This window comes from Benincasa hispida, chromosome 11, assembly GCF_027475165.1.
Source record: "Benincasa hispida cultivar pf3 chromosome 11, pf3_genome.v1.1, whole genome shotgun sequence".
In the NCBI taxonomy this organism is placed as follows: domain Eukaryota; kingdom Viridiplantae; phylum Streptophyta; class Magnoliopsida; order Cucurbitales; family Cucurbitaceae; genus Benincasa; species Benincasa hispida.
Genome location: NC_143488.1, coordinates 14,840,320 through 14,867,014, shown reverse-complemented (window position 1 = coordinate 14,867,014; position 26,695 = coordinate 14,840,320). Strand labels below are relative to the sequence as shown.

The following is a 26,695-nucleotide window of genomic DNA, read 5'->3' as shown; positions in this document are numbered from 1 at the left end:
AAGAAGAAAGCTTGATATTAATCAAAGCTAAAAAGAAGCAAAGAAGATAGTAGAGTACCTTAAGAGTCTTTAGAGATACACAATGCTTTCATTTCATCAGTATAATTTCACACATTAGCTCCAAAGAAAATAAAAATGTTCTAAGTGACAGATTGTAATGGTCTCAAGTTTCTCTTTCTACAGCTGTACTAAATTAGTTCAAGTTAGTTATATTCAACTTCAATTATGTTAGATCCATCATCAAATAAACACATATGAATAGTCCAAGATACCTTTGGTAATCCATTGGTGATCCTATTCCACTGTCAATTCAAAAAGAAAAACTCAACTATTCAACTCATATATTTTACAAAAATTGGTGACCTCTAAAAATATAATGAAATAATATACAGGTCCGTGTCTTTTGGACAAGAAGAATCAAGACAGCTCCGCAATTAAACGTTCACACTTATCTTCCAAAATCTTTACAGCTTCAGTGAATAGCACCTCGGGAGGTAAAGCTCCTGTTGATTCAATCTTAACTGCACAGAGGAAATGAATGAAAATATAAAAACCTTATCTCAATTAAAAACGGGTTTCTTGAAACAAAGATGACTGGGATAACTAAGATTCAACTTGAGCATAGACCAAGACTAAATCTTCGACCTAAAGGTTCGAGATTCAAATCCCTAGATAATAATAATTGGGGAAAAAAAAAAAGATAACTAAGTTCATGTTTATTTGGGAGCATGTTTGGTACAACTAAAAGAAGTTTTTCATGACAAAAATACTACCTACTAAGACTTAAATATGTTTGAAAGTAATCTATAAGGGGACGTTTGGGGCAATGAGTTAGTTATTATAGTCCTAGGTTATTATAGTTTGGTTATAATAGTTTGTGTTTGGGGTGTAGATTATTTTAGTTTTGGTTATAATAGTATGTGTTTGAGGTGTAAACTATTTTAGTTTGAGAAGGAAATAGTAAACACTGTAGCAAATAATAAAAAAATGATGAATATAAAATAGTAAAAACTGTAGTAAATAATAAATACTGTAGCAAATGGGGATTTTAAAATAGTGTTGACCGTAACTAATTGGAGGTTTTAAAATTGTTTTTACTATAGCAAGAGGTGGTTATTATATTTTGATGATAACTCTTGCCCCAAACACTCCCTAAGAGTTCTTTTTTTATAGAAGTTCTAGTTCCCAAGGCACTAAAAGCATCTTAACAAAGGTAGAACCAGCCATTACTTACAAATGAAATGATCTTTCACACGACGCAATGCGACACGTTTCTCCCAGACATCTCCTCTTATGCATTCTCTACACAATGTGCAAGCTCGTGGGCGTGCTACAGTCGCCCTTTTCTTACCTACAAAATAAAAATTGTCCATAAAAGGAAATGCAAGTTGAATTCAGCAAAAAGAGACCAACAGCATGTAACAACTTTGGAATCCATCTTTTGAGTATCAGAAACAACAAATAATTATTCATTTATTCATCAGAAGTGCAAGGGATATAACATACCTAGAGAGGACAAAAACTTAACTCTTTTTTCCAATTACATTTTAATAAGAAACAGAGACATTTATTCTTCAAAAGAACCAAAGAACAGCCTAAAGGCAAAGGTAGACAACCCCTCTTTTTCTCTTACATTGTAACACACCTTTGATATTTGAAAGGTTACAAAGCTTATAGCTCCATCAAGGATATAAACAAGACTCCCAAAGTAGGAAAATTAGTTATATCCATGACAAGAACTTTACTCTCAAGGAAACCTTCCCATCTAGGAATCATCACCATCATAATGTTCCAAGTACGTACATAATTAATAGCAAATGTAAGAAGGAAACTAACCAGCTATGTCTTCAATGTCAAATACATTAACGGGACACTTCTTTTTTAATTCTTCAGCTAGCTCATCTTTTATCTCCTCCAGGAGTACAACCTAATATCACAAGTTTCATTAGTTCAAAATATTGATGCATCTTTGAGTAACACAGTAACATATTTACTCACCTCAGGAAGCATCCTGTACCAAGCAGTAGCCACTGGGGACCACTTAGCGTGTGTTTTACCCATACCTTTAACAGCATGAGCTTCAAGTTCAATTTCCTATAAATGTTTGAAGCAACAATATCCCATTATGAACTGAAACAATTAGCCTTATAGCATAAGCACCACATTCAAAGGTACTTGCAGCATAAATAATTAGGCACAAGCACCACATTCAAAGTGATATCTTTTTCACGATAGGAAACGATTTCATTGATGGCATGAAATTACAAAATGGAGGGAAACCCCCAAACAGAAGATGTACAAAAAACCTCTCATTCGAGAGGAGGGAAGAATAGCTATATCGATGGAAGAGAGGGGAGCATTTGCTCCAAGAGACAACTTTATCAACTATAGCATAAAAAATCTATTAAAATAAAATAAAAACCCTTATTTTGGAAGTGATATCAACTCCAGTTATAAATTAGTTACATCAAATTCCTATTTGATTTTGAGGCGAAATCTCTCCAATGAGGAATTGAAGGAATGGCTCAGCATCATGAACCCACTGAATAATACCCACTTGACACACTAAAGAGACCAATGGGCTTAGAGGTTGACTACAAAAAGCTCTTTTTCTACAAAGTCCTTCTTGGCAGACCTAGAAAATAATTGGGCAGCAACTATTCACACTCTACATGAAGCGATTTGGACTGATTATTACTTAAAAGAAAGCCAAATTATTCCTTTGAGAGCTTTGCCACAATGTCATTGCCATCAATATCCATGATAGAATGCAGCATCATGTTCATACATGTCCCTACCCCCATTGCCGCATCATCTGTAAAGCTTTCCATAAGTCACAAGATGACTTATATATCAATTGTCAGTTTTCCAATAGATTCTCGAAAGAACTTATTGCAGCAGCAAATTGGCGCTTTTTTCAAGAGACTTCAACCGTCTTCTCAACTATTCTCTCAATGACCACCCTTACACTTTGGGGAAAAGAAGCCTTTGGATGAATCCCATTTGGGCTTTTTTGTGGAAAACTCGGAGGGAGCTCTACAGCCGCCTCTTTCAAGATAAGGAAAACACATTTGATAGCTTCTTTGATCATATTGTTTTCCTTGCTATGACTTGGTGTAAATGTGCTACTTTTTTACTACAAGCACATAAATCACAATTTCAAATTTAAAACATGCTATTCTAAGCATAACTCATCAGCTTCTGTCATCTACCCATGCACACCACTGCTTCCCTATCTTTCAATAGATGAGAAATAAAATTTAGAGTTCAGTTACCTGACCCGGGCCAAGTCTGGCAAGTATAATATCACTGTCCTTTGGACCAATTGGATTGTTGGAAAATTCTGGCAGTGTGTCTTGGCTGCAACTAAAAGAAGTATAGGTTTTGGGTTTTGAGTTTGAAACTGATTTGTCTGACACCAAAGGAAATTCACTACCATTTGGCAACCACGTCAATGCTTTTGATGTCACTGAATCACCAATTATACATTCATCATTAGTAATGAGAAAAGAAAATTGTTCTGAAATAAGTTAATGATTAAGAAAAGTATGCACAGAGCATGAACTCCAAAAGAAACTAGAAAAATACCTGTAAGACGCTGTTTTCCACGTTCACAGCAAGCATGCAGTCTAAAAACAATGGTATTCTTCTCATTTGGTGTGTCTTTATCTAATTATAAACGGAAGCTATTAGTTAAATATCCTTGAAATTAGTTAAAGGATAAGAGTCAAATATAAAGTATCTGACAACAAGAATTTAGAAGTTCTCAGCGTCAACATGCATAAGCACATTAAATTTTTATATATATACACTGAAATACCTGAGTACTCGAAAAGCCTTGGATCAACATGAATTGGAACGAGACCTAACCTATGGGCAAGCACTTCATCTTGGACTATTGATGTATTGTTGGCGACAAGAACTTTTTCAATAGCCATAGTGGGAACCTACATAAAAATACAGATCAAACCGAAATCAATAATGGCAACAATGTAAATAATGCAATAGTTAACGTAGGAAAAGATCAAATATGAGCAAATGCAAACAAAAGAACATATATGCAATTCATTATTAAGTATTAACTATCCCTAACCACAAGGAATGCTCTAAAACACTAAAAATACTCTATGCTATGATAATTATTATTTTATAAAAATATATAAGTAAATAAATAAAAGTCTCATTTCTATGAATTTTCACCTTTTTTAATTTCCAACCTCTATTTATTTTTTATTTATTGGCAAGAAACTGCACTTTCATTGAGAGAAATGAAAGAATATAAAAAGGCCACACAAAAAGGACAAGCCCCAACCAAAAATGAGAGTTTGACCTTAGCTACAGAAAAGGACTCCAATCCAAAAAACAAGACTAGGCTCATAACTAGAAAGAGGCACCGTGACCAACGCCCACAAAGAAGCATTAAACCTAGCCCCCAAACTTCCTCTCACATATCTCTCCACCTCTGTAAAAATTCTATTGTTCATCTCACCAAATGCCCCTACAAAACAACGAAAAAGCAAACATGCAACAAAACTTTACCCTGCTCCTTGAATGGAGAGCGTGAAAGCACCTCCTCCACCTGGGTGCCATCTCTATTCCAAACCAAACAGACACCAAACATTCTCAAGTTCTCGACCAACAACTCCAAATGTGGTGAGTAAACTGGCAATCCCAAAACAAATGAAACAGGTCCTCCTCATAGCCCTTATAGAGTGCACCATTGTGGAAACAAAACATTGGGAGAGAGAGAAAAAAGAGGCAACAAGAGGTGGAGAAGGGGAGGACAAAATATGGAAAAGAAGAAAGAATGGCAAAAGAAACCCCTATAAGGATCGAAGGACCAAATACTAACATTCCTTCTCCTTGGGATGACATGCTGGTCTCGAAGAAGAGAGAAAAGATCAGCCAATTTTAATGTCTCCCTATCATACTAGGGACGCTGAAACCTGAAAGGGATTGAAGAAGAAGGGTCTAAATTACCATCAGTTGATTCCTTCTTGGTTAAATCTATCATCATCATTCAGGTTAGCAGGATTGTCTCATTCTTAATGTTTGTCACGTCAATAGTGTCTCTTTGAGCTAAAGTGGTAAAAGAAACAATAGGGTATTACAACACAAATTTCTTTTTCTTCTTAACCAAAGTGTGAGCTTGCACCCTGGGCCATGTCTGACAAGACAAACCTTAAACATCCCAAGCCATTACCACCAATATCCCCATTTTATTAGATTTGAATACATGAACAAACTTACAAATTTTGAACAATAGACAACAACTAACGTAATTTTTATAACCATTTCATAAGCCACAGACTCCAAACATTCATACATTGTCATAGAAAGAATACGTCTTTTTCCTACAAAGCACAAGCTTCAGATGAAACAAAGAAAGCTAAGAGCTTGTAGCTTGTGCTAAATCTCAAGCGTTGTGATATATGACACACAATACAACACCAGAAGTAGTGATAAGGAAGTAAAAGCCAAGAACTCAGCAAAGTCTCACTAAAATAATCAATTATTTATGGTTTTAATTCATTGTGGTTGATTACCTACCTCGGCTATCAGGATTCTTCGAAATGCATTAGCAAGTGCTGGATCAATGCCAATCATGTCAAACTCAATGTCATCCTCTTTGAGATCAATAACTTCAATTTTAAAGTTGTTGCGAAAATAATCCAGACGCAAACTATTATCAACACCCATCGAAGCAAATGCTCCAGAATACTGTATGGTATCTGTCTACAGAAGTCCACGTTTACAACAAGGACCATGAGAAGAAAATTAAAGTAAGCCTGTTACACCATAAAATAATGCGAGTACACGTACAATGAATAAAAATCAAGTAAAGTACACAGATTCCATTAAATTCGCTCCAGAAGCATGAAACGTGATTTAATAGGTTCACATTTAACATTCAACTACAGAAAACATGCTAAAAAGGATATTTCCTCCAGCTTCTACTTAGCTTGAGCAATAAAACAATACAAAATTTATTCTAACATGAATTGAAAAGCATTCTTAAAGTTCGAATAACCAAATTATGTGAAATGGAAAAGAAGAGTACATGAATGGGAGCATCGGCTTTGCATTCGACTCGAGTTCTCTGCAATTCCAAATGTGGTGGGAGCTTCATGGGTACGTCTGGAAGGTTCATAATCCATTCAATGCCTTCTTTGGCAACACCTTCTTGTTCAGATTCCGAATCCGACATATTATGCAAACTCTTATCTTTACCGGACATTATCAATCTTCGACTCAGAGTGTGCACAATTTGGTCGTTGGGCTCGGCCGTAACTTTAAAGGAGATGGGAACAAAATCAGACAGATGAGGGTCAAATCTGGCTGTAAGAAACTTGCTTCTAACGGAATAAGAACAACAATTAGAAAGAGAGAGCTCCAAGACCAAGCTTTGTAGGACAAAGTTGCGAACAGAGAGAATACCTGAGATCAGAACTCTGAAGAGCTGCGCGGTGGAGAAGCAAACTCGGGAAAGACGGCGGCGGCGGCGCTCAACAGCTCGGCTGAGAAGGTTTTAGACGGGAGGGGAGGGTTTAAGCGCTAGCGTGGGAAATAGAATTCGCTAGGGCTTATTGTAATTTTAAAATTGACAATAAATTTAGTCCTAAGATTTTGAAAAATAGGTGGAAAAAATACTATTGGTCCTTTTTTAAGGGATCCTTGTGATTTACCACAAAGATTACTTAAAAAAAGCTTTATCAAACAAAAAAAAACTAAATTCTGACTAATTTTATAATTTAATCTATTTTTTTAAAAAAATAAACAATTTTCTTTTTTTCTTTTCCATCTTCTTAACGATTTCTTAACGATTTGCCCAACTCTCACTGAATGAATATTTTTTTAGATTTCTATCACAAATTTGATAATAATCTAGTTAGAAACCTACCTACTAATTAAAACATCACTTCCTAAATTCACCAACAATTCCCAAATGTTTTAAGATCGATGGGGCATTAAGTTGATGTTTATGCCTAAATCACAAAATGCACATCCAACATTTCTTCCTTGTAAGGAATTGTGAAATCTTCTAGGTTTTGTAGTTTGGGTGTCATTCTACGAAGCACAGACACATATACGACTATACGATACGGATATGATGATTCATCAATTTCTAAAAAAACTAAGATACGGATACCTCTAAGGATGTGCCATTTTTTATTATATTTTTTTAATATATATATTTGTAAAAAACAAGGATACTGATATGTTGACGATACATTTTATTTGCCTTTAAAAAAATCTAGGATATAGATAAATTTAGCATACAAGTTAATAACAATAGCACAAAATAGAATACACACTGAAATACAATACAAAAAAAAGTAACATCTAAGATGTTGAAGTACTATAGTTAATAAAATGCAATAGAAAAGTTATTCATATCGCAAAGAAGAAGAAGAAGATTAGAGGGAGAAGTACGAAGATAAACGAAGAACTTCTTCATTGTTGTTGAAGATATCCAAATGGTTTATATTTTGGTGGACTTTGTGGGGACTCAAATGTAAAGATGGAGATTAGATAATTCTAGTCTAGGGTTTGGTCGGTTATTTATTTATTTTTTCCTTTTAATTTTGGACTCGAGTAGTAAGCTTTTTAAATAGATTGCCTAGTTTTAGATAGAAAAAATTAGATGAATTACTTGTCTTTTTTCTTTAAAAAAAAAAAAGTATGCGTAGAAATAGATACGTCGTGTCAGATACGTATTTTTTGTCTCACATGAAGTATCTGTGCTTCATAGGTGTCATTTTTCTTGTTAACAATATGTCATAATTCTCAATCAATGAAATTGTTTCGAAATCTTCTAACATGTGTTTTTTCATTAAGATTTCGTCTAATAAAAAGTTAGATAGCTAAAAATTTCCTCAAGAGATTTCTACTAACGAGATATTGATGTTAAGCTGGTTAAAAATATCTAAAAAAACTTTGTAAAAAATTTCATCTTGGTTCTTCTTCTTGAACCTCTAAAGAATTGGGAGAGGTGGGCTAACATTTTTATAGTTAGGTTTCATTGGCTCAGGATCTTTATAGTTCATTGATGTAATAATATTGGTTTGAATAATTGAGTCACACTTCACTATGGTGAGGAATTTTGAGTTGCGTTTTGTGGTTTCGATTGTCGTGTATTCTTTTATTGTACCTAGAGATATTCATGGCCGGGTGAGGCAAGCCTTCCCTACTCCCTTTCCATTTCCTCTTCCCAAAAATTTTCCTACCATCATTTTTTTTTTAATTTCAATTAAATATATATTTTTAACATTTTCTTAAACATATCTAATACAATTTTCATTTAAAAAAATATTATCAATTTTGGTAATAAAAACAATAATACTCATTCAATTTAAAAAGTTATAATTAAAATGATAAATTCTCATAATTTTTATAAATTAAAATTCAACAATTAGAACATTCTATCTTAAATTAAAGTAATAAAGTCTTAAACTTAAATAATTAAAACCTCCATAATTATCCTAACAAAGTCTACAATATTAATATTAATATATATATATATACACGATAAATTTATAATTTATATACAAAAGTTGGGGTGGGGCGAAGTCAGGAATATATTTCCCCTCCCCTGCCCCGAATTACGAATAGAAAAAATATTCTCCACTCCCTTCCCCATTTTCCGTGTATTTAGATATTCCCCCTCCCATTCGAAGTTGGTCCTGCGAGGCTTCGATCCTATGAGTTTTTTGGACATCTCTATTTGTAGGTAAAAGATTGAGAATTAAATCGCGATAAGAGTCCTTATTATGTTTGTTGATTTGTTTTTGAAAATTTTGCATTATTTTGTCCACCCATGATAATTTGGAGTGTTGTCCTATGATAACCTTGTTTAGTCCTATATAAAAGATGCAAGGATAAGGATTGACTTAAAAAAAATAATAATAAAAATAAAGTCTCTATGGATATACACTACTAATATACACTTATTGATATATATGATATATGTGATAGTGATGCACTTGACTGATATATTTGATATACTTGTCAATCATGCGCTCATTTATACTTTGATAAATTTGATACATTTGACTTATATACTTGATATACTTAATGATGATGCACTCGATTGATATACTCTTGATAAAATTTTCAATCATGCATTTATGTTATACTACTAATAAATTTGATATACTTGACTGATATATTTGTTTATGCTGCTAATAGACTTGATATACTTGACTGATATACTTGGTAATGATACACTTTACTAATATAATGTTGATAGACTTGATAGTGATGCACTCTTTTTTATTATTTATGCACTTGACTAATTTACTATTGATACGCTTGATTGATATACTATTGATAGATTAAAAAGAAAAAAAGAAAAAAACCACTCAACTTCTTGTTCTTCACACACAATAGACCCCTCCCCCTCCTAACATCTCTCTTTCACCAACATACTGTCTACAATTATACGTTGTCGACCACCACTCTGCCCTTCTTGCCACTTACATCTGTCAATCCCCTTAATCTTGTCACGCATCTGATCACTGGTCGCCTCACCAAACAATGTGGATTGCCATTTCTCTCTCTATCATTATTGAAATAAAAAATAATTTGAAATCAAGATCCGAAGTTTTTGCCATATTTGCAAAATATCAAGTATTGGTGACACACCTAAATAACCATATTCAAATCGTCACCTAAGGAAAATACCCAAAAAATAATAATAAGACTGAACATAACATAATTAGTTAAATTGAAATGCTAAAATAGAGTTTAAGAAAAGAAGGATGAAAGAAAGATGAAGGCTTGAAGTATATAACTCCTGATATAACTTTTCTCAATCTTAACCCTGATTTAACCTTTAGCCAGGAGAATCGGGTTGTATCATTTTTCCAATAATCAATGTCTTCTTCCAATAAAGCCTCCAAATGCTAGAGTTTCTTCTACAATTGGTGCCCAAAAATATCGTCTCGTCACCTTTAATACCTAGCTTAATCAAGTACCAAAACTTCAAAATTTTGTCAAATTTGTCTCATAGTTGTTGACACAGAATTGCAATTGTAATTGGGCACTTTGCAAACTTCCTATACAAAACCAACAAAATCAATGAATAAAGGTCACTTTTCAGATTCACTATTATTATACCATGCTTAAATGGTTCTTGCTTAATCTAAATTTGTTAATTAGTTTATGTTAACATTTCAAGCTAAAGGCATATGAATGTCCAATAATAACTCAAATTTGGAATGCTTCAACAACTTGTTGATGAGAATAAATCCCCTTTTGTTTTTCTTTGATTCTTTCTCAAACCAAAAGGGAAAAGAAAAAGAAAAAGAAAAGAAAAGTATAGTTGTTGCCATATATTGCATATTGTCAAAATTACTATTTTTTTATATCCGCAAGTGTTCGGGTCAGTTTATACACACATCGACTAATCTTATGGGACAACCCGTCTAACACTACAACACTTTTATGTTAAAAAAACTCGTGGGAAATTAATTTCTAGATAGATAACCACCATGAATTGAACCTTTTGACCTTTTAGCTTTTTATTGCAAAACTACCATCTTTCTCTTTAAAAATCCTTACAAAATGTACAATTTTGTTTGTAATTAGTTTTAAATGTACAATATTCAATATTATTTTTGCATTTTGTAAGAAAGCCAAATTTCAAAAACCCACCCTACAAGCGTAAAAATTGGACCCTAAATTTAATTTGAGTAAAAATTAAATCCTTGTAGCCCCTTGGTTAGAGGATTTAAATTTCCAAAAAATCAAACAACCCTTCAAACTATTATAAAGGTAAAACTTTGTATCTTCTTTCTTAATTGATATTATATCTTAACGACTCACTTCTAGGAAGTTCACTTCATACATGTCATTTGGTTGCTCATCTTCTTCTTCTTTTAATTTAATTGTTTATCTAGTTGTAAAATAGATTGCCTAAAATTTGTGACCGATGTGGTCTCTTTTGTTTTTTCAACAATATGTGAGGTTAGGGGAATCAAACCCTTGACTCAGCTGAGCTATATTCATTTTTGTTTTACTAAATAATGTTAAGGTCCTCTATTTCTTAAAAAAATAAAAATAAAAATAACTAAAAGTTTGTGGCTGATATGGTCTCTTTGTTCCATTTTTCTCATTTCTCACTCTTAGATTTATTTTTCTCCTCCTTGAAAGTTTAGGAGTGCAATTGTTGTATTTAAACACTAGTGGATTTTTTTTGCAATTTACCAAAAATAATTCTCTTATTAATGTCCATTCACTACAAGAATAAAAGGTATCTTTCAACGTTACATTGAAGCGTTGGTGGTTAGATTGTTGGGCGAAACAATATCTACCAATGCCTTTAATGCAAGCATCAGGAGTTTAAGACTATTGCCGACGTCGTAGAAACACCATCGGCATATAGGACGGATCTCCCGACGCCCTATTGGTAGGTGTTCGGAATAAGAAATGGCCACCAAATTAAACGACTACTCCCGATGATATTTTATACTTGTCGGGAGAGAACATAATGCCCAACGGTGGTTTTGACCATCAGGAGTTATTGTCTGAAATTCCTGAAATCTCAAAATTTTACCCAACTTTTTATTTCACCCAAAATCGGACCGACACCCAGACCCTTCGACGATATCACTCTCTCTTGGCCAGACCCTTCAACGTATATCAGCATTAGGAAAGTATATCCGTTGATGTGTTGGATTTTATGTCCTAAAACTCATGGTTTGTAAACAATAAAACTTATTCTGAATATTCAATAAGTTGTTATTAACTATATGTATTGCTTATTTCGTTTTAGAAATCCAATAAATTAAAAGACCCATGATATTACATGAGTACTTGAACTATATGTGGAGACATAAAAGTGGATCAAATTCGAGTAAATAGTCAAAATGATCTATAATATATGAATGAGGGTGGGTGCCTTAGTCTGGTAATGCTATTAAATGTGGCCCACTCTCTAGTTGTTACAAAGAGTTGTAAAGTGCTATAGACGATGTGATCCTAATTCGTACATGTTATGACATGAGGAGTGGGGGCATCCTGTGTAATGGGTTTGTACAAGATCGAACCACGAAATCAGTCACTCTTACTTTATAACGTTATTTACTGTATAAGATAGACTATTTCAAAGCAATGACCTAGGTAACTTGACCTTAATCTTGAGCTAACTATGAGCTTCTATTTATTCAGGATTATCCTTAGATTTTCATAGGTGAAGGTTGGCTCAACAGTGCCGGCTCAATAAACTTCTATTTCAGGGGTAAGACCAGGTAGATAGTTGGGGACATAGGGTGCAAGATAAAATTCACTCTTACCCCCTTTTAGGGATAGTAGATAGGTGTTATAGGGTGCAAGATAAAATTCACTCTTACCCCCTTTTAGGGATAGTAGATAGGTGTTGGGAATGTCCTAGAACTCACAGTTCATGTTAAACATTCTATTTATCAATAATAATGACTTGTTGATTTTGCATCTTATTATGAAAATCCAATAAACGTATCCTTTGCTATAGTCTGAGTATTGTAACTTTATATAGTGACATAAACAGGATCAAGTTGATAGCATATAGCCTAAATGGTCTAATAAGTATATGGATGAAATTGGGTATCTCATCCTAGTAACACTATTGGATGCGGCCCATTCTTTAGTTGTTACAAGAAGTTGTAAAGTGTTACAAATGATGTGATCCACAAATCATTCATGTTGAGACATATGAGTGAGGGCATCTTATGCAATGAGTTTGTATATAGACTGGACCACGAAAATAGTAATTTTTCTTTATAACGATTGTTTACTATTAAAACTGACTATTTCATTTATCATCAACCTAGGTTACCTCGATCTTAATCCTGAGCTAGCTATGAACTCCTATTTGTTCAAGATTATCCTTTGATCTGCAAACAGTGAGAGTAATCCAATAGCACTGCTCAATAAGTTTCCCATTTTGGGGATAAGATCGGATGAATAGCTGGGGACATAGCCTTGCAAGATGGAATTCACTCCTACCCTATTTAGGGTTAGCAAGTAGGTTGTTCTCTTAAGTACTGATTCCAGGTCTTGAATAATCGGGGCCCCACCTTCTCATGATAGAGAAAGGATTTGATTCATAGAGATTATGAATCAAAATTATTCATTAGAGGGTTAGTAGGAACTTAAGGAACAAGATGTATTCACAGGGGTAAAATGGTAATTTTGACCTAGTTGTGATTACGAACAACCTGTGAAGGATCGACTTAATGATTATGGTTTTAAGTGGACATAATATATCTATGGTGAGGGGAGTTCAACTATAGGCTATAGTGGAGTGTCCCATTAGTTAACGAATGAGGGTTAGATCGGACTAATGAGTTTAGTCGATTAATCTCGAATCGTTGGAGCCCATGATCTGTAGGTCTGCGAGGTCTCCCTACTAGCTCGTAAATGGTTAAGTTTTAGAGTAGCTTGAGAAATTAATTTGAAACGTTCAAATTAAATGGAATAGAAAAATATATAATTAAATATGATTTAAATATATGAAGATGATTATTGTGCAAAAATTAATTTAATATTTGATATTAAATTAATTAATATTTCAAATTAATTTTATAAAATTATTTTTCAATTTTATAAATTAAAATGGTTTTTGAAATCAAATTTTGATTTTAAAAGAAAATTGAAAAAACGGTTTGCATGCATTAAAAGGAAAATGTTGATTTTCTAATATCATCTTCTTCATGCTCACACAAAACCCATTTTCTTCCCTTCATTAATACTCCAAGCATGAGCTACAAGCCATGCATTTCTCTTCTTTGCATGTTCATCTGCAATAAACAAAGAAGTTTAGAGTGATTTGAGGGCATGCTAGTACATAAACTTTGAGAAAAAATTTCAGTGAGAAGAAAAAGTTCTTCAAAGTGAGCTGTTGTGAGTTTTTCACTATTCTTCATCGTTTCAAGTTGTTCTTGAGTCCCACAACTCAATCTAAAGCTCCAAGAGGATAGTGGGGAAGATCTTGAGGTGGTTCACGGTGATCTTTGGTGAAGACTTCTGCTGTACAATCAAGTTTTTGAAGAGTTTTTCAAAGATATGATCTTAAAACCCTTTTTTTTTAGAAGATCATGTTTTAGTTTCTGCCAAAATTAGTGAATTTGAATGCTTATGGATCCTTGATATTTCCGCTGCATGTTATCTAACTCTAACAATTGGTATCAGAGCATCATATAAGCGTTAAATTCAATTTAATTTTGGTCTGGTGTGTGTTTTTCATGAGATATATGAAACTGATGCACTGATATAGTTTTCTAAGTTTTGGCATTTTAATTCTCTTTAATTTCTCAATTAAATTTGTAATTGGCTCTTGTTTGATGAGCTTTTATATGTTAGCAAGAGTCTGTAATTTATTTGGAGTCATTAGAGTTGAAATTAAGATGTAATTGAAGAAACAAGTGAAAGAGGCCAAGCTGTTGTTCCAGTTTTTTTAACTTCTGCTCAAATTCGTTGTTGGGTAGTTTTTAAGCGATCATCTAGTTCCCGTCGCTACACAATGTGAAAAAAAGCTAGACGATCATATAGCAATGGACACTGGTAGTTGTGACATTGAACGTTAAACGATCGTGTACCTACGAGCTAAGCGATGCGTTCAAATGCTATACGATAGCATTATGCAATCGTTTAGCTTTGGCGTGGGAGCTAAACAATATGTTGGATTTGTTAAACGATGGTGCTACGTGATCGTTTAGCTACAGCGTGCATTAAACGATGCGATGAAGTGCTACGCAATAGCGCTAAGCGATCATTTAGATGTGGTGCTAAGCGATTGTGTAGACAAAATGCTAAGCGACATGATGATGTTCTATACGATAGAGCTAAATGATCGTTTAGCTACGACGGATACTAAACGATGACATGTAAGTGATAGCTAGGCAATGGTATTAAGTGATTGTGTAATTCTATAAGATAGAGCTAAGCAATCGTTTAGCTTCGGCAGTCACTAAGCGATCGTGTACCTCTTCTCAACATAAGGTGATGGCACTAGATGATTGCCTTCAGCGCTACACGATCGGCTTTAGCAAGACTTTGAGGTTGGACCGAGAGCAGCCGGTTCGATTGGTTTTCTCAAGGTTCAATCTGGTTCAGCTTCAAAAGGTTTTTGTCTAGTCCGGTTCAGACTCATCCAGCTCGGTTCAAGATGCTTAGATTCAGTTTGGAGCAGTTCGAGCGGTTCAAAGATGATTTTAAAGCTGTTTGTAATAGTTAGGCTTCTGTTTGCTTGTTTATGCCAAAACAAAAACCATATCAATTAGTATTTAATTTTTTATACATGAGATATATGTAATAATTAAATAATTCATGTATATCCATATAGTATGCCATGTAGATTTAAAACCCCACCATAGGAAGCATGTTACATGCATTGAAAGTATGTTATAATTGTTATAATACATAATATGCATGTTAGGGTTATGTTTAATATAATGGTTATATTAGATATCTTTGTTGAATGTTGTGGATATTAAGCATGTCTAAATTTTGTAGGTTGTTATAAAATTGGTTAGATGTTTAAAATCCATAACAAAGAACAACTGCATGCTCACTTACATTAACAACTAGTTTTAAACGTTAAAATAGATTGTTACCTTATAAAATACAATTACAAACTCATTTTAGTTCATAAACCTATCTAAGGCTAGAGGTACTTAAGCTGACAGTTTACAGAACACCTCCTACCTAGGGATTATGACTAAACGGTTGAGAATTGTTAACTGATTTTATGAGCTTGCGTGAGCGATGTGAGGTAATAAAATGGTTTATCACCTAGACATTGTAGGTTAAATCTAATTATAAAAGTTATACTTGGATAAACCACTTAGACTTAGGTTATATGAAATTAGTCGTCATGTCTAAGTAAATTACCCAAACATTTAGAACACTTCAGTGGGAGATTAATAATATATTTGATATATAGTTATTAGCTCTTACGTCCTCAAGAGTTCACACCGTGAGATCCATGCTCGGCTTCTTGTTAATTTCACCTCGATTGCTCCATTCAGAAAGTGTTTGCATGGGTCAATAACAAGGTGAATGAGGGATATCGTTCATAATAAATGGGTGAAGGAAATGTGTCAACATTGTCCTACGGTCTCCTCCATTAGTTTGAACTGTGAGATTTCTATGTTGCGCCCACTGTCGTGTTTAGGCAGCACTAGCTAGTCGTTTAACCGTGGCGATCCCCTCAAAGGGTTGTAACATAAGATTCGGAACAACCCAAGCTTCAGTAAAATGAATAGGGTCTTATAGTTCCGTCTTGGATATTGTCTTCTATTTCGAAGGCATATTCATACAGTTCTATAAGATCTGAAAATAGTGGGTCACACTTACAAGAATTACTAATTGTTAGTAAACATCTTGACCGAAAGCGATAACCAAAAGAACTATTGGAATATGAGTTATTCTGGATAATAGTATTTGGTCAAGAACTGTCTTGCTTTTGTGAAGGAATTTTTGACTGCCCCTCGGTAGTAATTGTTCTAAATCACTTAAGTATCGTTGCAAATAAATAAATATTTATTGGGCACTTTATTAAGTTTTGCTAAAAATGGATTTAGATGCATATTTAATAGAGTTTGTTTAAAATGTTTCAACAATGTCGAACTCAATCATACAATTGCTTGCTTCTGACAAATTTAATGGAGAGGGTTAGTCGAATTGGACGTCAAACATCAATACAATATTAGTAGTAGATGATCTGAGGTTTGTGTTGACGGAGGAGTGTCCTCCAGTCCCCAGTTCAACGGCTACCCGAAATGTTCGGGATGTCTATGATAGGTGAGTGAGGGCGGACGAGAAAGCCCGAGCCTATATCTTGGCAAGTATATCTGATGTACTCAACAAGAAGCATGAGGTTATGCCCACAGCTCGTGAGATTATGGTATCATTACAGGAGATGTTCAGGCAACCGTTATCTTCCGTTAAACATGAAGCCATCAAATATGTTTATGTAACACGCATGAAAGATGGGACCAACGTAAGAGAACACGTTTTTGACATGATGGTCCATTTTAACATTGCGGAGGCTCAGGGGGCAATGATAGACGAAACAAATCAAGTGAGCATGATACTAAAATCTCTTCCTAAGAGTGATCTGTCGTTCAAGACAAACACTGTCATGAACAAAATCACTTATAATTTGACGACGTTATTGAATGAGTTGCAAACTTATCAATCTATGATGAAACTGAAAGAAAAAGAAATAAATGTTATTTTGAAATCGAAAAAGTCCTATAAGGGGTCAACGTCAGATACGAAACCCACTGATGATAAGAAAGTTGATCCTTCTTCTTCTAAGGACAGAACTGTATAGATGAAGAAGAAAGGAAAAGGGAAAAAGAAAGTCACTGCAAAGAAAAACAAACAAAACTCTCAAAGGAAAATCTTTCCATTGTGGAGAAATTGGGCATTGGAAACAAAACTGCCCAAAATATCTGGCTGAAAAGAAAGCAGAAAAGGTTAAACAAGGTAAATATGATTTACTGGTTGTTGAAACATGTATAGTGGAAAATTCTGACCTTACCTGGATATTGGATTCAGGCGCCGTTAATCATGTTTGTACTTTTCTACAGGAAACTAGTTCTTGGAGAAGACTTTCTAAATTTGAGATGACTCTCAAGGTGGGAACAGATGAATTCATTTCAACTGAAGCAGTGGGAGATGTGAAGTTTTTTTTTTTTTTTTTGAAATTCTTTTATCTTGCTTAAGAAAGTGTTCTATGTACCAAAGATGGAAAGAAATCTAATCTCCATTTTCTGTCTATTAGAAAATATGTACAATGAATCTTTTGAATGTAATGAAGTGTTTGTTTATTCAAGAGGTGTACATATCTGTTCTACAAGATTTGATAGCAACTTATACATATTAAAACCAACCGAAGAAAAAGCCATTTTAAATATAGCGATGGTTAAAACGGCTGAGACTCATCATAAAAAGCGGAAAATTTCTCCTAATGCCTATCTTTGGCACCTCAGGCTTGGTCACATTAATCTTAACAGGATTGAGAGATTGGTAAAAAACGGTCATCTAAATAAGTTAGTAGACAGTTCCTTACCACCATGTGAATTATGTCTTGAGGGAAAAATTACGAAAAGATCTTTTTCTGACAAAGGTCTTCGTGCCAAAGAACCTCTCGAACTTATACATTCAGACCTATGTGGTCCAATGAATGTTAAAGCTCGAGGAGAATATCAGTACTTCGTCAGTTTTATTGACGATTACTTTCGATATGGCTACATTTACTTAATTAGTCACAAGTCTAAAACTCTTGAAAAGTTCAAAGAATTTAAGGCTAAGACTGAAAATTTATTAAGTAAAAGAATTAAAACACTTCGATCTGATCGAGGTGGTGAGTATATAGATTTACAATTCCAGAAATATCTAGTAGATCATGGAATTCAATCCCAACTCACAGCACCTAGAACACAACAACAAAACGATGTTGCAGAAAGGAGAAATCAAACTTTATTGGACATGGTTCGGTCTATGATGAGTTTTACTTAGTTACCTCAATCCTTTTGGGGGTATGCAGTAAAGACTGCAGTATTTATTCTGAACGTTGTTCCATCCAAAAGTATTTCAGAAACACCATATGAATTATGGAAAGGACGCAAAATGAGTTTACGTCATTTCCATATCTGGGGTTGTTCAACACACGTGTTGGTACAGAATCCTAAGAAATTGGAAACACGTTCGAAATTATGCTTATTTGTAGGATACCTCAAAGAAACAAAAAGATGATTATTCTATGATCCCTAAGAAGATAGAGTATTTGTATCGACAAATGTTACGTTCTTGGAAGAGGATCATATTAAAAATCATCTACCTCCCATTAAACTAATATTGCAAGAACTGTCTAAAGATACTACAGAAAGATTAACAAGAGTTGTTAATCAAGTTGGTCCATCAACAAAGGTTGTTGTCTCGTCACATCCATCCCAAGAGTTGGGAATGCCTCGTCGTAGTGGGAAGGTTATTCAACAACCTGAACGCTACATGGGTATAACAAAAACTCAAAACATCATACAAGATGGTGGTTTAGAGGATCCATTAACCTTTAAAAAGACAATGGAAGATGTCGACAAGGAATAATGGATAAAAGCTATGGATGATGAAATGGAGCCTATGTACTTCAACTCTATCTGGGAACTTGTAGATCAACCACATGGGGTAACAACTATAGGTTTTAAATGGATCTACAAGAGAAAACAGAGAAAACGAGACCAAATTGGCAAGGTACATACCTGTAAAGTCAAACTCGTGGCAAAGAGTTAACCCAAAGAGAATGAGTTGATTATGAAGAAACTTTTTCTCCTGTTGCCATGATCAAATCAATAAAAATACTTCTTAACATTGCCACATATTATGACTATGAGATATGGAAAGTAGATGTCAAGACAACTTTTCTGAATGGCTATCTTGATGAAAGTATTTTTACGTCTCAACCAGAAGGGTTCATCGAAAAATGATAGGAACAGAAAGTCTGTAAGCTTAATCAATCCATTTATGGGTTGAAACAAGCATCCAGATCATGGAATATAAGATTTGACACTGCGATCAAATGCTTTGAACAGAACGTTGACGAAACTTGTGTATACAAGAAGATAGTAAACAAAACTGTAGCATTCCTAGTTCTATATGTTGATGATATTTTGCTCATTGGAAATGAGACAAGTTTTCTTGCTGATGTAAAGAGATGGTTAGCAACACAGTTCCAAATGAAAGATTTAGGTGATGCTCGGTATGTTTTAGGAATACAGATCTTTCGGAACTGAAAGAATAGAACATTGGCACTATCTCAGACATCTTATATTGACAAGATGTTGTCAAGGTATAATATGCAAAATTCCAAGAAAGGTTTATTATCTTTTAAGCATGGAATTCATTTGTCAAAGGAACAATGTCCTAAGACACCTCAAGAAGTTGAGGAGATGAAAGAATTCCATATGCATCTGCAGTTGGGAGTTTAATGTACGCTATGTTGTGTACACGCCTTGACATATGTTTTGTAGTTGGAATCATTAGTAGGTTCCAATCCAATCCAGGACACGATCATTAGACCGCTGTAAAAAATATCCTCAAGTATCTAAGGAGAACGAGGGACTATATGCTTGTGTATGGACCTAAGGATTTGATTCTTACAGGATACACTAATTCTGATTTTCAGACTGATGTAGATTCCAGGAAATCTACCTCATGATCAGTTTTCACTCTTAGGAGCTATAGTTTGGAGAAGCATCAAGCAAAGTTGTATTGCTGACTCCACCATGGAAGCGAAATACGTGGCTGCATGTGAAACTGCTAAAAAAGCAGTATGGCTATGCAAATTCTTGGTTGATTTGGAAGTCGTTCCAGATATGCACGTACCGATCACATTATATTTTGATAATAGTAGTGCAGTTGCCAACTCAAAGGAATCCAGAAGTCACAAACGTGGAAAACACATTGAAAGAAAGTACCATATCATCCGACAGATAGTACACAAAGAAGATGTGATCGTCACAAAGATTGCCTCTGAAGACAACCTTACTGATCCATTCACAAAGGCCCTCTCGGCTAAAGTATTCGAGGGCCACCTAGTTGAACTAGAACTCTGAGTAGTGTAATCTAGGGCAAGTGGGAGAATGTCTATGGTATTTGAGATGCCCTAGTTTATTGTATTTTTTCCATTATATTTCTCAACATTATATTGTATATATTTGTTCTCATTGGAGTTTTAATCCAAGTGGGAGATTGTTGGGAATATCCTAGAACTCGCAATTCGTGTTAAACATTCTATTTATCAATAATAATGACTTGTTGATTTTGCATCTTATTATGAAAATCCAATAAACGTATCCTTTGCTATAGTCTGAATACTATAACTTTATGTAGTGACATAAACAGGATCAAGTTGACGGTATATAGCCTAAATGGTCTAATAAGTACATATATGAAATTGGGTAATTCTGGTAACACTATTGGATGCGATCCATTCTGTAGTTGTTACTGAAGGATCTCATACCGAGAGTTCCATGAGCGGGCTTAGATCGCTCTGATTTCACATTGACCAGAACATAAACGATATACATTCCATACTAACAGTTATGCATATTAAACTCATCAACGGCATGCTCAGAATACAATAAAACATAGAGAAAAGGGGTTCATACCAGAGGAAGATTTTCTTCGTATGTGTGAACCCACAGCAGCGGAGAACTCCCACCGATCTACCAGCATATGGTGCGTCTGTCAACTGTTACTGCACGATCTGAACATACACAAACAAGGCCGCGGGAAAAACACCACCATAAGGGAAACCCGGGTATCCTCGACATTAAAAACCCAAAGAGTGGGCTCTGGTGAGTTTGGTAGAGGATGGAGGAGAAAATTTCATGTAGATGATAAGCGCGCACGAGAAGAACTCTGCTATCGTATAGCGGAGACGCTTATCGTATAGTAGAGCTACACAATCGTTTAGGAAAAACTGGATGATCGTTTGGTAAAAAAGTATACAATTATTTAGAGAATGCATGAACTAGACGATCGTTTAGACGAATGAGATTCTATCGTATAGGTTCTCGTGATTGCTCTTTCACGAATTCTTTTTAGGGCGCAGGTTATCAAAATGCACGACTGAATTATTTCTCAAATGAAAAAGATTTTCAAAACTTTAACCCGCTAGTTGCCATAACCTTCGCAGCCCCATCTTCCTACGTTCGAATGTAGACTAATTGGTTAATTATTAAATAATTAATCAATTAATTTAATTAATAAATATAATCATATTATATTTATATCCTATAGTTTGATATCATATATCTACTATAGTATTTTTCCTTTACTTTATATAAATCATATTTGTATCTAATTTCCTCCAAAAAAATAATGTATCTCATACATTTAGCCAATTATATCATATATAATTAACCAGTCCAATTATATCATATATAATTGAACTTCCTCTTGTCAATTTGAACATTTCAAATTAACCCAAACACTGGTTCTCGACTTTATCCAAACTACCCAGGTGACTTAATGGACCTGTTGCTCGAAGCTCCAACGATATGTGAATAGTTGACTAAACTCTTTAGTCACGAGATTCACTATCTGTTAATTGTCAGTGATTCCACTAAAGACCAACAGCTGAACTCTTCTTACCACAAATATATTTCAGTGTCCATTGGATATAACCAATCATGAGTACGATGACCCTTCACAGATGCTCGTAAGTACAGCTGGACCAATTTACCATTTTGCCCCTGTAGTTACATCTCACTCCTTAAGTACCCCTGATTCCTCTAATGAACAATACAACATAGTCCAACTATATGTGAACACCTCTCGGGCCAAGAGAAGGTGTGTGGCGCCACATCGTTTAAACCTCGAAATCAACCCTTAAGAGAGCCATCTATCTACTTACTCCTGCTCGGGGAAGGAGTGAATTCCTTCTTGTGTAGTTGAGTTCTCAGCTCCTAAATTAGATGAATCCCCAAAATGGTAGGTTTAAATCGGCGACTTGGCCACTCACACCCATACAAATCAAAGGACCCCTCAATGGCAGGAGTTCCCAACTCACTCAGGATTGAGGTCATGTTACCTATGGTCATCCTAGTGAAGTGAAGTCTCTGTCATGAACGGTGTTATATAACGAGACATTAACACTTCATGGTCAGGTATTATACAAACTCTTTGTATAGGACGCCCCCGCTCGCATGTCCCCAACACGAATGATCAGGATCAGACCATCTATGGTAAGTCACAACACTTGTGACCATTCCACAAAATGGACCACCTCCGTAGCATTACCAGGATAAGGTTTCCCTCCTATATCCATATACTACAGACCATTTTGGTTATCACTTGAGATATGATCCACTTGTATGTCACCATATACATGCTCGAGTCACATACAGATAACCAGGGATTTCATGTTTATTGATTTGTGGTAAAGCAAATAAAAAAAATAAAAGAGCAAAACAACAAGATGTGAAGTAAATATCATATATTAACAATCACAGGTGTTTGTATATATTGTTTACAAACTACAGGACATGAGACTTTAGGGCATTAACCCCAACAGTTACAAGAAGTTGTAAAGTGTTACAAAGGATGTGATCCACAAATCATTCATGTTGAGACTTGTGAGTGAGGGCATCCTATGCAATGAGTTTGTATATAGACTGGACCACGAAAATAGTCACTTTCTTTATAACGATCGTTTACTGTTAAAGCTGACTATTTCATTTATCATATAACATAGGTTAACTCGATCTTAATCCTGAGCTAGCTATGAACTCCTATTTGTTCAGAATTGTCCTTTGATCTACAAACGGTGAGAGTAGTCCAACAACACTGCTCAATAAGCTTCCTATTTTGGGGATAAGATCGAATGAATAGCTGGGGACATAGCCTTACAAAATGAAATTCACTCCTACCCTATTTAGGATTAACAGGTAGGTTGTTCTCTTAAGCACTGATTCCAGGTCTTGAACAATCGGGGCCCCGCCTTCTCATGATAGAGAAAGGATTTGATTCATAGAGATTATGAATAAAAAAATTTCATTAGAGGGTCAGTGGGAACTTAAGGAACAAGATGTATTCACAGGGGTAAAATAGTAATTTTGACCTAGCTGTGATTACGAATAACCTGTGAAGGATCGACTTAATGATTATGGTTATTAAGTGGACATAATATATCTATGGTGAGGGGAGTTCAACTATGGGCTATAGTGGAGTGTCCCATTAGTTAATGAATGGAGGTTAGATCAGACTAATGAATTTAGTCGATTAATCTCAAATCATTGGAGTCCATGATCTGTAGATCTACGAGGTCCCCCTACTAGCTCGTAAATGGTTAAGCTTTAGAGTAGCTTGAGAAATTAATTTGAAACGTTCAAATTAAACAGAATAGGAAAATATATATTTAAATACGATTTAAATATATGAAGATGATTTTGTGCAAAAATTAATTTAATATTTGATATTAAATTAATTATTATTTCAAATTAATTTATGAAATTAATTTTATAAAATTATTTTTCAGTTTTATAAATCAAAATGATTTTTGAAATCAAATTTTGATTTTAAAAGAAAATTGAAAAATCAGTTTGCATGCATTAAAATGGAAAATGTTGATTTTCCAATATCATTTTCTTCATGCTCACATAAAGCCCATTTCTTTCTCTTCATTAATACTCCAAGCATGAGCTGCAAGCCATGCATTTCTCTTCTTTGCATATTCATCTGCAATAAGTAAAGAAGTTTGGAGTGATTTGAGGGCATACTAACACATAAATTTTGAGAGAAAATTTCAATGAGAAAAAAAAGTTCTTCAAAGTGAGTTGTTATGAGTTTTTCACTGTTCTTCATCGTTTCAAGCTGTTCTTGAGTCCCACAACTCGGTCTAAAGCTTCAAAAGGATAGTGGGAAAGATCTTGAGGTGGTTCATGGTGATCTTTGGTGAAGACTGCTACTGTACTATCAAGTTCTTGAAGAGTTCTTCAAAGGTATGATCTTAAAACCATCTTTTTAGAAGAGCATGCTTTAGTTTCTGCCAAAATTAGTGAATTTGAATACTTATGGATCCTTGATACTTCCGCTGCATGTTATGCAACTCTAACAAGAGGTTGTTCTCTTATGTGCAGACTCGGGGTCTTGAACAAGGGGTCTCACCCTCTCATTGGCCCGAGAGGGACTCGATTTATTGATCGGATCACAAATCATTTGTTCATTAAAGGATCAGTGGGACTTAAGGAACAAGACGTAATCTCGGAGGTAAAACAAACATTTGACCCAGCCGTTATTACGAACAATCTATGAAGGGTTAACTTACTAATCATTGTTATATCGAGTGGACATAATATATCTATAATGAGGGGAGTGCAACTATGGGCTTTAATGGAGTGACCCATTAGTTAACGAATGGGGGTCAATTCGGTGTAAAGAGTTTAGCCAATTAATCTCGGATCATTGGAACCCATGATCTGTAGGTCCCGAGGTCCCCCTACTAGCTCATAAATGGATTAACTTTAGAGTAGCGTGATAAGTTAATTTGAAACGTCCAAATTAGAATTAAGGGAATCAGGTTTAATTTTAAAATTAAACGGAATTGGAGAATTAATTAATATTTAAATATAATTTAAATATTAAATTCATGAAGGTGGATTTGTGTAAAATTAATTTAATATTTGACATTAAATTAATTAAAATTGTTTAATTAATTATTATTATGAATTTTATTAGAAAATTAATTTATGAAATTAATTTTGTAAAATTAATAAATCTTTTCAGTTTTGAAAAACAAAATTGATTTTTAGAAATCATTTTTGAAAATCAAAATTGCAAAAACACAAAATTTGAAATGTGGAATGTCTCCACTACTCATTCAACTAGCTCACACTAAATCCACTTAAGTTTTGCTTCAAATATCCAAGCATGAGCTGCATCTCATGTAGCTATCTTCTTTGCATGAAAGCCCTGCAATAAATAGAGAAGATGGAAGTGGGATTGAGGCATGCATCAATAGAGTTTTTGCTGAAAAATTCGAGTTGAAGCAGTTGTTCTTTAAATGGGTTGTTACAGTGAGTTCTTCTCCAAGTTCCCTTCATTCAAACTTATTTTGAGTCTCACAACTCAATCTAAAGCTTCGAGAGAATAGTGGGAAAGATCTTTAGGTGATTCACAACGAGAATTGGAGAAGTTTGCAGCTGAGAATCGAGTTTCTAAAAGTTCTACAAAGGTATTGCTTGAAACCCTCTTATTATTGTATGAGCATGCTTTATTTATAGCCAAAATTAATGAATTAGAATACTTATTGATTCTTGTTGCTTCTGCTGCATACATATATACTCTTACAATTGGTATCAGAGCATATTTTAAGCATTCAATTTGGTTTAATTTGGGATGGTGGGTGTTTTTCATGAGATATGAAAATGGTGCACCAATATGGTTTTCTGAGTTTTGATATTTAATTTCTCTTTGATTTCTTGATTAAATTTGTAATTGGCTCTTGTATGATGAGCTTATATGTGTGCTCAAGAGTCTGTAATTTATATGGAGTCATTAAAGTTGAAATTAAGTTGTAATTGAAGAAACAAGTGAAGAAGGCCGAGCTGCATATTCCAGTTCTTCAGCATCTGCTCAAATCTCGTTGATCAAGTTTCAAGGGAGATTTCCATTTTGAGTGAGAGTGGGTTTTTTTCAAGCGAGATACCATTTCAAGCAAGATTCCAATGGAATTTTTGAGCGAGATTTCAAGTTCAAATGATATTTTGAATCGAGTTTGAGCAAGGTTTCTAGTTCGAGCGAGATTATGAATCAAGTTCGAGCGAGATTTTAAGTATGGAGTGAGAGATTGAGTTTGAAGCGAGATTCTTGAATCGATTTTCAACAAGAGTTTGAGATGGAGCGAGATTTCAAATGAATTAGCGAGAGATGAACCGAGCGACACTAGAACTAGCAAGAGCAGCCGGTGTGATCGATTTTCTTCAAGTCTTGTCTGACTCGGCCTCAAATGGTTCTTGGCTAGTCCGGTTCAAACTGTTTGGGTTCGGTTTGGAGTGGTTCGAGCGATCCGAAAGCAGTTTTGAAGCTGTTACTTGCTATTTAGTAATAATTAGGCTTTTGTTTGCTTGTTTATGCCAAAACTAAAACCATATCAGTATCTATTTAATTATTTTTGCATTTGATGTATGTTATAATTAAATAA

General features: G+C 34.5%; 1 protein-coding gene across 5 annotated transcripts; it reads right to left on the bottom strand.

Moving 5' to 3' along the window:
• Positions 1-259: 259 nt before the first annotated feature.
• RPAC43 (RNA polymerase I subunit 43) lies at positions 260-6,636 on the bottom strand. 5 transcript variants are annotated; one of them, XM_039047546.2, is made up of 10 exons: positions 6,439-6,636; positions 6,062-6,291; positions 5,551-5,736; positions 3,821-3,947; positions 3,589-3,669; positions 3,276-3,469; positions 1,999-2,094; positions 1,837-1,927; positions 1,235-1,351; positions 260-521 (listed from the first exon to the last, which is right to left on the bottom strand). In XM_039047546.2, exons 2-10 carry the CDS (start codon positions 6,236-6,238, stop codon positions 418-420), a joined length of 1,173 nt encoding a protein of 390 aa, XP_038903474.1. In that variant the 5' UTR covers positions 6,239-6,291; positions 6,439-6,636; the 3' UTR covers positions 260-417. The 5 variants fall into 5 exon arrangements, with proteins under 5 accessions (XP_038903474.1, XP_038903476.1, XP_038903477.1 ...); XM_039047548.2 differs by having other exon boundaries at positions 6,062-6,353; positions 6,439-6,615; XM_039047549.2 differs by having other exon boundaries at positions 5,551-5,732; positions 6,439-6,606.
• Positions 6,637-26,695: the final 20,059 nt, after the last annotated feature.